Source organism: Acartia tonsa, chromosome 9, assembly GCF_053477335.1.
Source record: "Acartia tonsa isolate MP-2025a chromosome 9, ASM5347733v1, whole genome shotgun sequence".
NCBI lineage: Eukaryota > Metazoa > Arthropoda > Copepoda > Calanoida > Acartiidae > Acartia > Acartia tonsa.
The window spans coordinates 29,258,155-29,273,572 of record NC_137268.1 but is presented as its reverse complement, the minus strand read 5'-3'; the positions used below and the strand labels follow the sequence as shown (position 1 = coordinate 29,273,572).

Below are 15,418 nucleotides of genomic sequence, written 5' to 3'. Positions count from 1 at the left end.
TCAGATTAGCACAGCTAGAGGATAAGTTCACCAGTTCGAATTCAATTGTATATAGTAGTATATATTTACCTTCAGATTAGCACAGCCAGAGGATAAGTTCACCAGTTCGAATTCAATTGTATATAGTAGTATATATTTACCTTCAGATTAGCACAGCTAGAGGATAAGTTCACCAGTTCGAATTCAATTGTATATAGTAGTATATATTTACCTTCAGATTAGCACAGCTAGAGGATAAGTTCACCAGTTCGGATTCAATTGTATATAGTAGTATATATTTACCTTCAGATTAGCACAGCTAGAGGATAAGTTCACCAGTTCGGATTCAATTGTATCATTCGTATCTCGACCTAAAAATATTTATATTTAGCGTCATATACAGGGATCTAAAGGGATAAGACAATAAACAATTTAATTTACATTCCCAAAACAGTACACTTTTGTAGAATTGAGTTTTGATACTTCTAGTTTGAAATTATAAAATCAATATCATATAAGAGTACTCAAAGTTTTTGAGGAAACAAATAAGATAACGCTGTTTTAAAACTTTGGGTACCAGCGTAATTTATGGGCCATTTTAAGTATTTACACTATTAAGTATTTCATTTTATGAAATATCGACATTGAAATTGAGCTGGGATCTAAAGGGATAAGACAATGTCCGATAAATTGATGCACATGCCCAATGATCATACACAAAATTAACCTTTTTGATGATTACAATTAGTGGTTGAAACGTTTAGACACTTAAATCAATGAACCAACCAATCAAAACTCAATAAAAGTCCCAAACTTCGTAAGACAACAAATGACAAAACTTTATAAATTAAACAGCCTTATGTCCCCTCCATCCCTAGGGAGGAGAACTATGAGAAGCTTAACTGTAAAGAAGAACCATATCGGTTCAGCCGTTAGCGAGACAGTCAGACAGACATACACACACAAAAAAAGATTAAAATTACCATATTCATCCTCCATTTTGTTGTAATTTTTTGTTTTGATTTTATGTATAACTATATTTTCACCGCAAAGGTCAGTATAAAAATGACTTTACTTTTGTGTAAAAATCATTTTTGTAACAAGGATGACAACATCCATAAAAGCAAAGCTCAAAAACGGTAGGACAAACGGACATATCCACTTGTAGAGTGTCAGAACTGAATGAGAAGAATACTAAAATTGTAAGTTAATTAGGTACAGGATACTGTTTAAGGACATACTTGCATTTTTTGACTTTTTTTAGAGATGACTTGCTTATGATATTGTACCTTGATGTAATAGGAATCAGTATTAAAAAAATCAGATGAATAGGATGATTATATCACTTAAAACATTGTTGCTAAAAAACATCATTTTTTAAATGGACGTACGGACATTCTTGTAACGATTGTAGAGTCGCTACGCTTTCTAAATCATACCTAACTGCTACAGGAATCATCATGCAAAGTTTAAAATGGAAAGGACAATTCCAACATGTCTAAATTATTGGGAAAGAGCTAACCTCTACGGACGGACCGACCCTAATTATAGAAAAGCCTCGCTTTAAAACTACACCTATATTTCTCTTACAGGAAGTAACAAAAACAAAATATATCATCTAATTGCCGCAGATTTCATGTAAAATAGAATTATTTATGACAATTTTATTTAAAATAATACGTCAATCGAAAATACAAAAAACAAGGATGACATTATCCATATAAGCGAAGCTCAACTTATCAAGCGATAAGAAAAATTAAAAAAAAAATAAAGATTATCTTTAAATACAATATGCTTCATATGGACCTACTTACACTTGATTTTAGAGATGCTTCGCTGATAACATCAATCAATATTCCAAAAAATTAGGTGAAAAAGAAATTATACCAAAATTGCATTAAAGAATTAAAAAAAAACATCTTGTAAAACAACATATTTCTTAGGCTAGCCTATAAATTAGGGTTCACTTAGTCTTACTTAGATATAAAGGAATATTTTTTGAAACCCTAACTCATAGGCTAGCCTAAATTTTTATTAATGATAGTAAAGTTGTTACGGTTTCTAAATTGTGCCTATCTGTTACAGTATTCATTGTAAAAAGATTTAAATTAACATTCAACGTGTTTAGAGCTATCAATTATAGAGTTGACGTACGAATAATGACACAATGACTTACAATCTTGAAGATTAGCTTCGCTACTAAAAATGTAATTTTTACCTAATTTAACTTCAAGATAAGTGTATGATCTGTCTTTACCCAGGCTACTTGTGCTAGATCTAGTTGAATTTAAGGATCCTAAAACAATATTTTCAATTAATACTTCCCCTTCTGTAGATTACAATTAGTGGTTGAAACGTTTGGTCACTTAACTATATGAACCAACCAATCATAATTCAATCAAAGTCAAAGTTAAGTTCAAGGTTGTTAAGCCAACGAATAAGAAAACGTTATTAGAAGACTTTAGAGACTAGTGTAATAAACAGCCCAATGTCCCTTCCCTTCCAGTGATTAATACCTCTTGATAACAACGTAGGGCCAAACACTTATAGTAGGTCTCTAGGCTCTAATGTCTGAGCTATTGCAGACAACAAATTTATTGATTGCACTTCCTTTGTCAGGAAGTCCTAAATGTGCATAGTAATGAGCTGCTCCGTTTTTGGACCAAGGCATTCACCCTAGCCATAGTAATAATAACGCGCACCTGACATTGCAGCAGTTGGTTGGTATAATCAGAAAACGTGTTCATATAAGTTAAGGTACCAGTATAATCTACAGATTGAACTACAGTACCTGCTGAAATACAGAATTCCTGGTTCATATCTGCCAAGGGGACCTTAGTCACTGCTGTTCTGTGTACATCTAGAAATAATATTATAATAGTTATTTATCGTATTATCGACAGCTTTCTGCGGATATTATAATGAAAAAATAAACCAGTTTTATTAACATATAGGGGCCGAAAGACCGGGCTAACAAAAACTGGTATTATTTTTTTTAATTTTCGGGGAAAATTGTCTGTAATACGATGAAAATATTATGTATTTATCAAATACTATTTAAAGCTGAATAATTTGACCTTATTGTAATTGTATGTAAATTTGTTGCAATTTACAGGATTTTGAAATGATTTTGAAATAATGTACCTTGTTGATCTAGGAATCATATTTCCAAAAATCAGATGAATAGCATAATCATATCATATAAAACATTGTTGACGATAATGCTAATGCTATAAATTAACAAGCTTTAAGCGGCCTTTTTGAGGTTCCACGACAAACGTAGGAGTCCCAAACGTAGGAGTGGAAAAACATCGGAGTGGACAAACGCAGGAGTCCCAAACGTCAGAGTGGGACAAACGTCGGAGTGGACAAACGCAGGATTTTTGGGACAAACGTCGGAGTGGACAAACGCAGGAGTCCCAAAAATTTTTTTTTCAATTTTGAATTTTTCTTTAATTTTTTTTTTTTTTTCAATTTTGATTTTTTTTTCAATTTTGAAATTTTTTTCAATTTTGAATTTTTTTATCCACCCTCCCCCCCCCCTTTATTCGGTCCCCTTATCTTTCTTAGTTAGGTTAGGTTAGGTTATAGGCCAGGGGGCCGAGCGCTGCGGCTAGGCAGGCTAGGGGGCCGAGCGCTGCGGCCATAACCATTATTTAGTAGACAGTGGTATAAAAAACTTTCAAAATTGTCATATTATTAAAATAGTGGACACTACTGCGTTTTACTTAAGCAATGTCCACTCCGACGTTTGTCCACTTCGACGTTTTTCCCACTCCTATGTTTGTCCACTCCGACGTTTGGGACTCTTGCGTTTGTCCACTCCGACGTTTGGGACTCCTACGTTTGGGGTAGGACCCTTTTTGATAATAATAATTAAAGTTGCTAATGTCACAAACTTATACAAGAGGAATCGCCATGCAAAGTTTGAAATTGAAAAGACAATTCTAACATCCCTAAATTAACGTTAGGAGCTAACCGTTATAAGCGGACCGACACTTATTATAGCAAAGCTTTGCTTTTAAAATGTTTGCCTAATTCAACTATTACATGATCTTTTATATTAGGATATGAGAAATATAGAATAAACAAATCTTTTTTTTCTTTTCATGAATCGGTTAAATCTAAACATATGTAATTTAATTCCAATAAAGGGATAAGACAATCCACAACAATTGTATCTACACCCACGGAAGAGGGTAAATGACACAAATACCCATAGTTTTATGGAATCTTATTCGTGGGCCATAAAACTAATTTTGATTGGTTGGTTCTATACTAGTAGTGGAGAAAGCCCAATCTGTCCCGATTTTGTATCACTTTTGAAAAGTGCGATTCCTGTGACGTCATATAAAAAGGGAAGGGGGGAAGAAAATCTCTTCCCTTTTCTCCCATCTCTTTTGAAGAGATTTTCTTCCCCCCTTCCCTTTTTCTTTCCCGAAACGTATATGACGTAACTGGAATCGCACTTTTAAAAGTGATACAAAATCGGGACAGATTGGGCTTTCTCCTAGTAGTGCCCAAAGTTTTCAACCAATAATTTAAAACAACAATTTGGTTAATTTTGTTCATTATTAAGGATGTATATTTATTTCTCGTCAATTGTCTTTTCCTCTTAAGATCTCAAATTATTAAACAGGTTAATTATATTCCCTTTGTAGATATAATTTCTGCTAGTTTATACAACCCAATCAAGATATAGAAGCATACCTGGTAGAATGTTACAGGAACGTTGCATGTCCATATTAGTCCAGAGAGAATGCGTGGATTTCAACATTTCTAAAATGAACAATGATAATTATTAGGTTCATTAAGTTAAAAAGGGATAATGGATGTTTCGTGGATATTGTGACATGGGAAAAATTGTCGTCTATCTATCATTTATTGGTCATTTCGTTCATCTAGTCAGAGGGGAGGGGATGGGGTAAAGGGGGTGAAATGGGGGGCATCGTTATGTTAGTCCGCTGTGAGTTTTACTTCATCAGAGAACATGAAAATATGGTGTAACATCCAAGTAATAATATATCATTATCCATTACTGGGATCGGCGTTCTCCTCCTAGCAATTTTTTTTTCAATTTTGAAAATTTGAGTACCAAATGGGCAGTCATTTAGGCAGACGTATGTACGGACAGACCATCAAGAATTATATGGTAGTACCAAAAATAAAAACTATTTCTATAAAACTGTACTTCAGAACTTGCATGTATATGATAAATTTCACATAATAAAATATGATAATAGTTATTTCTCGTATCGTATTATAAACGGCTTTCCGCGGATATAGAATGTACAATTATAAGATTAAAACTAAAACTAGTTTTAATTTTATGATTGTACATTTCTATATTCGTAGAAAACTGGATATAATACGATGCTAGACATAGTTTTTTCGTATGGATGAGAACCGGTTCCTATCCACCGGATTCGAATGAATACGAGAAAAATTCTTACGCAATAATATTATGCACCTGTACATACAAGGATAGATAAATATATAACACAAGGATGACAACATCCATAAAAAAATGGAGCACTAGAAAATAATGAAGGACAAACAAACAATAACTTTTGTAGATCTTGTAAGAACTTAATAAGAATAACATTAATTGGTAAGTCTGAACAAAATTGTACATAAATTTGTTGCAATTTTCTGTAAATAAAGATACAGTATGAGGAAATACTTGCAATCCTAGGATTTGATTATAGAAATGTCTCGCTTTACAAGATTGTACCTTGCTGAATTGTCATACATAAGTTTTAACAATCAGCATGTTTCAGATGGACGGGGCTATTTGGTAATGGTTATAGAGTTTCTACGCTTCCTAAATCGAACCTAACTGTTATAGAAATCATCATGCAAAGATTAAAAACGATAGGTCATTTAAATGAACGAAAAGAGCTAACCGAGGATCGATCCCTATCATAGAAAATCTTCGCTTTAAAAAAGTTATTTTTATTATATATGAATGTTTATAACGACGACTTAAGGTTTTCAGACGGTCGAACATGCCTTTCATGTAGGGATGCAAATATTTTAAATCCAAAAGCACACAAAAAAGACCTTTGTCTTAAACAATTCTGATAACAAAAGTGTTATATCTCATAATAAAAGTTTTAAAACAATGATCTTATAGTATTGGCTCAATCCTATAATATAATTTTCATTTAATTATCCGCAGAAAACTGTTTATAATACGATACAAATAGATAACTATCATTTAATAGTTTTGGGATTTAGGGGGAAGGGGGTTAACTTAGAAAAAAGGCCCCTAGAGGCTAGAAGCCCAGCCACTTGTACATATATGCAAAAAGTACTTTTATTTGAGGATATTGCGTTAACAACTAATGCAATTTCAATTAAAGAGTTTTTAACATGTCTAAAGCAATTGAGCTTGTACTTGATTAGGTCATGTGACGTGTCTCTTGCATGCAATTGAGACTCTGCTTATTTTTTTGACTTTTATTTTTAACAAGGATGACAACATACACTAAAACAAAAATCATATGACGGTTAGATAAACGAACATTAACTCTTGTAGAGTGTCAGAAATTTGATCAGCAGAATATTAATTTATAAAAGCTAAACTAAATTAAAGGGGACTATCTACTAACAAGAGCAAGTGATTCTAAGCACCTTCCGACATTGATCTATAGTATCTTTTTAATGAATATACTAGGTTTATGTTTAATATTTGCTTTATCGACTAAAAAGTTAGGTGTCACCATGGTTTTATATGAAAAAAAATTTGAAATGTTAAGCATTGTTTGGTGCAATATCATCAAATGTTTTGATGAGTTCAAACTGTTGTTTAAAAGTTTTGACACATAAGTATATTATTTTGATTAAAAATGTATATTTCGAAAATGGTTTGGTAATATTGTAAACAGTTTAATTAATGTACTTTGCAATTTACAGCATTTGATACTTTTCTGCCGTGTTATTTTATTTTGTCCTTTGAACTCAACAAAGCGTTGGATGATATTGCTTTTAAAAATGGTTTACATTTAAATTTTTTTTCATATAAAACCATGGTGAAACCTAACTTTCGAGAAGATAAACCAAATATCAAGCATAAACCTAGTATATTCACTAAAAAAATACTAAAGATCAATGCTGGAAGGTGCTTAGAATCACTTGCACTTGATCGTGGATAGTCCCCTTTTAATTTGTTGCAAAATTGTTTAAATATTTGATACTGTTTAGGGACATACTTACATTTTTTGGCTCGATTATAATTATGATTAGTTTATAACATTGTACCTTGTTGCCTTAAGAATCATTTTTCAGATAAATAGGTCGATTTTATCACATAAACATTGGTTCTAAGTTAAAATGTAGTTTGTTCCCTAATAATCGGTTTCATTATTTTCTTCTTTGATAACAATTAAAGCAGCCACAAATCTATCTTATACTAGCTGAGAAAATACTTTTTCAGCATATAATTATTCTCATGTATTTGTAGAGAGAGGAGTGTTCATATGGTAAGTTTAGAGTAGATCCTCAAATGCCGACAGACAGTCGGACAAAGTATGTTATAAAGTTGCCTCGCTCAAAAATGAATATTACAAAAATTGCGTTTAAGTGAACACTTACAACGTAATATGAGGAAAATTACAGAAAATCGATCTATTTTACATGGATATTGCACCAGATTTTCAAGTACTCTAATAAAGTGATACTCGCAGTTGGCTAAAATATCGATACCCCCCATCCACCTCTTTTACCCCAACCCCTCCCCTCCTACTGGATAACCAATATATGAGGTCGATATTTGCAACCCAAATTGACGACAAATTTTCCCATGTCATTACATGTAAGTAAAATTATATATCGATTGTTAAAATTGTAATTTACAAGAAGCTTAGTAATAACTACATCGCTATAAATGCCATTTTCTCGGCTGTTATTCAGGATTATGATTTTTGTGCTTTTTCAAAAATTACATAAAAATGTGCTAATTTTTTCATTAAATTTGATTGATATGTTGACGGGACTTAAATTATGTATTTCCTTTTATGCAACTTTAAGGTTTTTAATACAAGCAAAGCTTCTCTATATAGTCGACATTATGCCAACAATTTAAGGGATCTAAAGTGTTTAGTGGTTGAAACGTTTGGACACTCAACTAGTTGAACCAACTATTTAAAATTCAATAAAAGTCCACGAATAAGAAAACATCATTATAAGACTTTGGGGACTAGTGTAGAAAACAGCCCTTCCCTCCCTGCAACAATTTTGACTGTACCTTGTTTTCCATTATAGTATAAGACAGGGAGAGATCCATGGAGATCATTTCCAACACCTTTCACCAGTTTGTTTTGCCCGCTGCCGTGACCGTTTTGCTGCCCAGTCATAACCTGCAGCTGTTTGCGGTCAATAGTGCCGGTCAACGTGGCGTGAGTGCGGTCAAGAGTTTTGTACTCAAATGACTGGTCCATGTCGAGACTGGTGTCTTGTGACCGGTAGCGGTCACCACAGTTGTTGTTGACCGGGGAGTTTGAGTGGTCACCACAAGTGGTCATATGACCGGTGAAACTTGTGTCCCGGTCCTCAAATGATTGGTTGAGTGTCTGGCGAGAACCAAGATTTGAACAACAACTTTGAATCTGAAAAATATATATAATATTATTAACTAGCTGGTATTCCCCCAGAGGCCTCCAGGAGACTTTTGGTGGGAGGGGAGAAAGGAAGTCGACTCCCCGACCAAAAAAAATATAGAATTATAGTTTAAAAAGAAAAAAAAATCCAAGAGGGGTTTTAGTTATAAACCTTTCCATTGTAAAGAAACTACATTTAAAAGGAGAACCATAACGGTCTGGAGGTTAGCGATATCTTTCAGTACAAAAAAATCACAAACATGTATAAAAGTAACAGGATGTTTATCTGTGTGTTACCCGAAGGATCTCACTAACCGCTGAACCGATATGGCTTTCCTTTACAGTAAAGCTTTTCTTTGGTTCAGGGAAGGTTTATAACTATTTTGGGGGAGGGTTTTGAAGAATCCTCTGATGATCAACTACAACCCTATGATTAACTTTGCCAGTCTGTCCATCTGTAATTCTAAACAGAATTTCTTTATAAAATTCATTTTATTTTTATGACATACAGAATGCTTATTAAACACCTTATAAATATCAATTCAAGATAACATTATCACAAATAATAATATCGAATTGCGCCCATAAATCACTTAAATGGCAAATTTATTGCTTATTTAGCAAGAACGATTTCATCTAAAAGTAGGGTAGCCTTGGCACATTAATGGATATAGAAAGTGTGGATATATTGACAAGGGAAAATTTGTCGTAAATTTAAGGTTGCTAAAATGGACCTCTTTTATTGGTCAGTTCATTAATCCAGTAGGAGAGGAGGGGATAGGGTAAATGGTTGGATGGGGAGTATCATTATTTCAGCCAGCTGTGAGTATCAGTTTATTAGAGTACATGAAAATCTGGCGCAACATCCAAGTAATAATATATCATTTTAATTCCCAGGGCATTGGACTGTAAATTATTCTGGTACCTCAAGTCTTATAGCCATGTTCTATCATTTGTTGGCTTCAATTCAAAACTTAAAGTACTTTTCCATCGAAATATTTGATTTGTTAACGGGAAATTTAAATGGTTTGTAGTCTAAATGAATTTATTATTACTTGGATCTTACACCAGATTATCATATTCTCCAATAAAGAAAAACTTGCAGCTTGCTAAACTAACGACCCTCCACATCCACCACCTTTACCCAAAACACTCGCCTTCCACTGGCTGAACGAACTGACCAATAAGTGATGTTCATGTCAGCGACCAAAATTGACGACAATTTTTCCCTAATCATAATATCCACGTTTATTCTATATCCATTTCAGTCTACTTGAATAATAGTAATAAAAGGTGTATTACCGACAGACCAACAGATAACACAAGTATAGCATAGCTCCGCTAACTGGTAATTTAATATGTTTAAAATTATAGATATGATTGCTTACTGGATAGCTGATTAGTGATTACATGATTAAGACTGTAATTTGATAACTTTTTATCATTACATACAATAGATTTATTAACCTAGATGGTCTGTTAGACGTCCAATTTAATACAGAATTTCGGGTATAGTCCCTTTCGTGACAACTCATCTTAAGGGGAGTTTAGACGTATTTTCATAGTAGCTTTTGATAAGTTATTTTAGGTTAAGTTAGGTTATTGCCCCCTAGGGTTAGAGCATCCGCAGGGGCTAGAAATAGGGGAAAAGCTATTGTGAAAATAAGACAAAACGCCATTTAAGAGGCGTTGTCATGAAAGGGACCCAGAATTTCTAGCAATCTAAGATTTTTGTTTGTGAAAGATTTATTCTAAATATGAAATTATGAAATTTTTAAACGATATACTTTCTCAAGAGCTGTTAATAGATGACTTATTATATGTATATGGAAAAAAATACAAAGTTAAATTGCACAATTTCTAACCAATAATATTGCCGAATTGTTCTTACACTGTGCTTTTCTTGTTCCATTAACTGATTAGGGGTCTAAACCTACTATATTTATTATACATACGTTCTTTTTAAAGTACATGGATAATTTCATTTTTTAGCAAATATAGAAAACTCATTTGCTAGTGATTTCGCCCCTGGCATCTAGGAGCTTATTTTATTGAAGAGGGTAGAAAATAGGATAAAACCACCCAATGAGTAAAACGCTCCCAGAGATAATATAAAGCTTCCCTAAAATTAAGAACACAATCCGATTATAAGTTAGCGAGAGCTTAACAGAAATTTCAAAAACTTTACTTTTTAGTAGCGAAGCTACTCTATAATTCACTTTGTCCGTCCGTCAGTCCGTCAGTCAGTCCGTCAGTCAGTCCGTCAGTCCGTAACGCTATGGGGGAAATGGGATTTACTCAGCTCCTATAAAAGATAGAATGCTGAAATTTTTTGACAACATTCCCATTATTAAGGAGCACAATTGACTATAAAACATCATTTGCGGTAGGACCGATTTTTAGCAGGTTTTAGGCTATTTTTATATTTTTCACATTTTTCTCCATATCTTCAGTGTTTATGGTCCGATTTTCAAAATTTTTTCAGTTACAGATATCAAAATTAAATTTCCTGTCGTTTAAAGAAACAATCATGAAGGCCAGACTGCCTTTTTAGCAGGTTTTAGGCTATTTTTATATTTTTCACATTTTTCTCCATATCTTCAGCGTATGGTCCGATTTTCAAAATTTTTTCAGTTATAGATATCAAAATTAAATTTCCCGTCTTTTAAAGAAGACAACCATGACGGCCAGACTGCCTTTTCAGCAGGTTTTAGGCTGTTTTTTTTTTATATATTTTTAACATTTTTCTCCATATCTTCAGTGTTTATAGTCCGATTTTCAAAATTTTTTCAGTTGTAGATATCAAAATTAAATTTCCCGTCTTTAAAGGAAATAACCATGACGGCCAGACTGCCTTTTTGGCAGGTTTTAGGCTATTTATAAATATATTTAACACTTTTTTCCATATCTTCAGTGTATATGGTCCGATTTTCCAAATTTTTTAAGTTTTTAAGGATTTAAAAATTAAATTTTTTGTCGTTTCAAGAAAACAACCATGGCGGCCAGACTGCCTTTTATCAGGTTTTTGGCTATTTTTATATGTTTTACATATTTTCCAAGATCTTTGTTTATTTTGATCCAATTTTCAAACTTTTATGGGATATCAGTATCAAAATAATTTTTCCCATTGTTATGAGCATCTTTAATATAGTTTACTTTGACCATCGTCATCATAGAAAATAAAATCAGGTTTCATATTTATCTTATCCAATAAATCTATTCTTGATTTTAGTAAAAACCTTTTAAATCTACCTGTACGTATTCCCATCTACGATTTTTTGTGCTTCGCTACTTATGGATGTTGTCATCCTTGTTATATAATATGATTATAATTTAAGTATCATTTAAGAAACACTATCTAATTCATAAGAATTATAAAAAAACGTATAAGCAGTTTTTTATAGGTATAAAAAACGTACTTATGAATGCTTATTTATAGCGTAACTACTCTATAACTAATGTTTGTCCGTTAGCCTTGTATCAATATTAGAGTAAAACACTAGAGGGAGAAAGGGATAAATAAATTTGTATTTTCCCATCACGATGACCATATGCCGTCTCTCAATTGGGCCTTTAAAAATCAACCAACGGTAATGGGAATATAAACACAGCCAAGTAGAAGAAAAAAAATTTGCTAGCAGACGAAAAGATCATTGAAAAAAAGTGGGGGGGGGGGGGGGAGTTAGCTATCTTTAGATACATCTATACTATAGATATTTAGTATTAATATTACATTTTTTTGCCAAACGAACCTTTCAAGGTTTAACCTTTCAAGGTTTATTAGAAAAGAAAAATCAAATTTTCAGCGTCTTTAATTCATTGAATTATGTAATGTTTGTTTAAATTTTTTTTTGGATACAAAAAAATTGGGGTTGATCAGAGGTAAAGGAATAAGACAATGGGCGATAAATTGTTGCACAACATCTATGATGATTGATGATAAACAAAATTAACCCTTTGTGTGTAATTTCTAGGATTAATGATTCTATCTGCAATGATTTTACAGTTATTTTCTAAAATTGTTCACATTTCCAGAAATCAATATGCCAAGTTTGAAAACACTAGGACAATTCTTAAATACTTAAATGAAAGATAAGAGCTAACCGTTATAGACATTCGGACGGATTCAACCTAATTATAGAAATGCTTCGCTATTAAAAAGTGTTTGATTTGTAAGATAAGAGTTAGCAAATATCCAACAAGGACAATTACAATGAGAAACTATTAGTAAGTAAGGCTTTTTTCTGAAGCTTAAGATCTCAAAAACTACTGCACTAAATGAGTTCTTCATTTTAGGGAATCTTTACTTATGACCCGGGATGGTTTCATGCTATTTATTTTAACATAGAGAGAGAACATCAATTACAATATTATTTTGATTTTATTTCACAAATAACGGTGGGGAATGGGGGATCAGTGCTCGACAGAAACTTTAAGGAAAAGAACCTTTCCCCCCTTTATAAACAACCCCTAGAGGCAAAGCCGCTAATATTAGAACTAAGTATTATAACTTTAAAATGTGTTTCACTCAATTCAATTATTTTTTTTAACAATGAAGTTTGAAATGATTAAATGTCACGTATGAGAATGTTATAAGTCAACTGAGTAAATATACAAAATATATCCTTTTTAATTTAGCTTAGTTTGGTATATAAAACTTAGATTCCCGAAACTCACTTTTGAAAATAACTTTTGAAGCTTAACTAGCGGTTGCACCAATAGCATCTAGGGAAACGCATTTAAATAAGTAGGAATGTATTTTAATATCAGCCAATAGCGTTGTAAATATTAACACAGCCAAGGCTCTACAAAAAGCCAGCTCATACCAATAACGAAATTAATTCGGAAGAAAATCACGAAACCTATACGTGTTTTTCAGCTGTCGTTGGGGGGCAACACATCGTAAAATTGACGACCTCTCCATTTGCCCCCCAAATATTTTTTAGATTTGTTTTGCTTGTTGGTTATACCTTATTCCTGACAAAAAGCCATTTGCTTGCAGACGAAAAAAGGTCCCCAACACTTGATCCAGGTAGTTTTCTGGGTTATTCATCTATACTTAATACATTTTTTGTTCAAAATCCCCTGGTGTCTGTTTATCATTTGAGCAAAATTTTTAATGTTATGTTTGTGTGTTATGGATTTTTTTGACCTTGTTTTCATGACTAACATGATAAGGAATTTTAATTAACCTTTTTAATATATATATAATCAGGGACAATTTTGTTCATTATAATCAGCGCAATTTAATGTTTATAAGCAAATACCAGGGAGGGAGGGGTCATTTGACAATAATTGATGCTAGTACCTAAAATTTTATAGCCATGTTATCTTATTTGCTGGTCAAAAACATTGGGTACTTTTATTAAATTTTAATTGGTTGGTACCAATTTAGTAGCGTTCAATCTTTCCATTAATAATCTAAAACTATAGAAGGGGATATTTTGTTTATTATCATTGGGTATGTATTAGGGTTGGGCCGGATATCCGGTGTGGCCAAATATCCGGCCATTTTCAATATCCGGCCGGATACCGGATATTGAAACTATCCGGCCGGATATCCGGCTCTATAATTTTTTATACTTTACACCAAAAATCTCTGCTTTTTAAAATTTTAAATGGTTATAATTTTCTTATTATTGAAGCTAGAAGAACATTTTTTCTGAACAAGTTTAAATTTATGTAAATTAACATAAGATTTTTGAAGAAATTTTTTTTGCTACTTTAGTATCTGGTAATTTGGCCGGTTATCCGGCCGGATATCCGGTAATTTTGCCGGATAACCGGATATTTGCCGGATATCCGGCGTTTGAAATCAGCCGGATATCCGGTATCCGGTATCCGGCCAAAAAAGTATCCGGCCCAACCCTATGTATATTAATTTATTGTCTATTGTCTTTTCCCTGAAGAAAGGGTATAATGATCTTTAATTCATAATGGTATCCAAAGTTTTATTAACAAGCTCTCTCAATTTCGTTGGCCAGAACCCTATGGGTACCTTTATTACTTATTGATTGGTTTACATTAATTTATCGTTTAATTTATGTAAGCCAATGAAGACGAACCCCAAACTGTCCTACTTTGAGAGAGATGATTCCAGTGACTTCATATACGTTTCGGGAAAGAAAAAGGGAAGGGAGGAAGAAAATCTCTTCAAAAGAGATGGGAGAAAAGGAAAGAGATTTTCTTCCCCCCTTCCCTAAACGTATATGAAGTCACTGGAATTGTCTTTCTCAATGTGGGACAGTTTGGGGTTCGTCTTCATTGGCTTATTCCTTGAAGTTCCTATTTTCATCATATTGATAAAAAAACTGACTATTTTATCAATAAAGGAAGGATAAACTATTAAACAGACATTTCAGATTACAGAAAAGCTTCGCCCTTTTAAGTCATTGTTTAATGTTTGCTTATGGAATTAAATAACATTTTAATCTTTAAACTGCTGAGTTCTCTAGAATTTAGTGATTTATAAATTTTATTTTTTTCTTCAGAGGCCTCTGTTTAAGAAATTACCTCTTCCATTTCCAATAACTTTTCTGTTTCCGGGTTTGAATCCTTGCCTTCCCCGGCAGAGTCCAGGCTTAAGCTGCTGTTACATACATGACCTCCTAGACAGAGTAAAATATACATACATGACCTCCTAGACAGAGTAAAATTAGCTCATATCACCAACGAAATTAATTCGAAAAAAATCACGAAACCTATACTTGATTTACAGCTGTCGTTGGGGGGCGAATTTATGACCTTTTAATCTGCCCCCAAAATATTATTTTAGATTTATTTCGCTTGTTGGCTATACATGACCTCCTACAGATTTAAAAAGATACCGTGGCGTGCAC

The 15,418-nt window shown here is 32.9% G+C and overlaps 1 protein-coding gene across 2 annotated transcripts in view; it reads right to left on the bottom strand.

Moving 5' to 3' along the window:
* LOC145328724 (uncharacterized) overlaps positions 1-15,418 on the bottom strand; it is a 32,346-nt gene that overhangs the window by 5,021 nt on the left and 11,907 nt on the right. For both annotated transcript variants that reach the window (XM_080172530.1, XM_080172532.1), the window contains 6 exons: positions 15,093-15,187; positions 8,228-8,588; positions 4,690-4,758; positions 2,771-2,839; positions 2,198-2,275; positions 283-350 (listed from right to left, as the gene is read on the bottom strand). In XM_080172530.1, the coding sequence (XP_080028656.1) occupies positions 283-350; positions 2,198-2,275; positions 2,771-2,839; positions 4,690-4,758; positions 8,228-8,588; positions 15,093-15,187 (740 nt within the window). The remainder of the gene's footprint in view (positions 1-282; positions 351-2,197; positions 2,276-2,770; positions 2,840-4,689; positions 4,759-8,227; positions 8,589-15,092; positions 15,188-15,418) is intronic.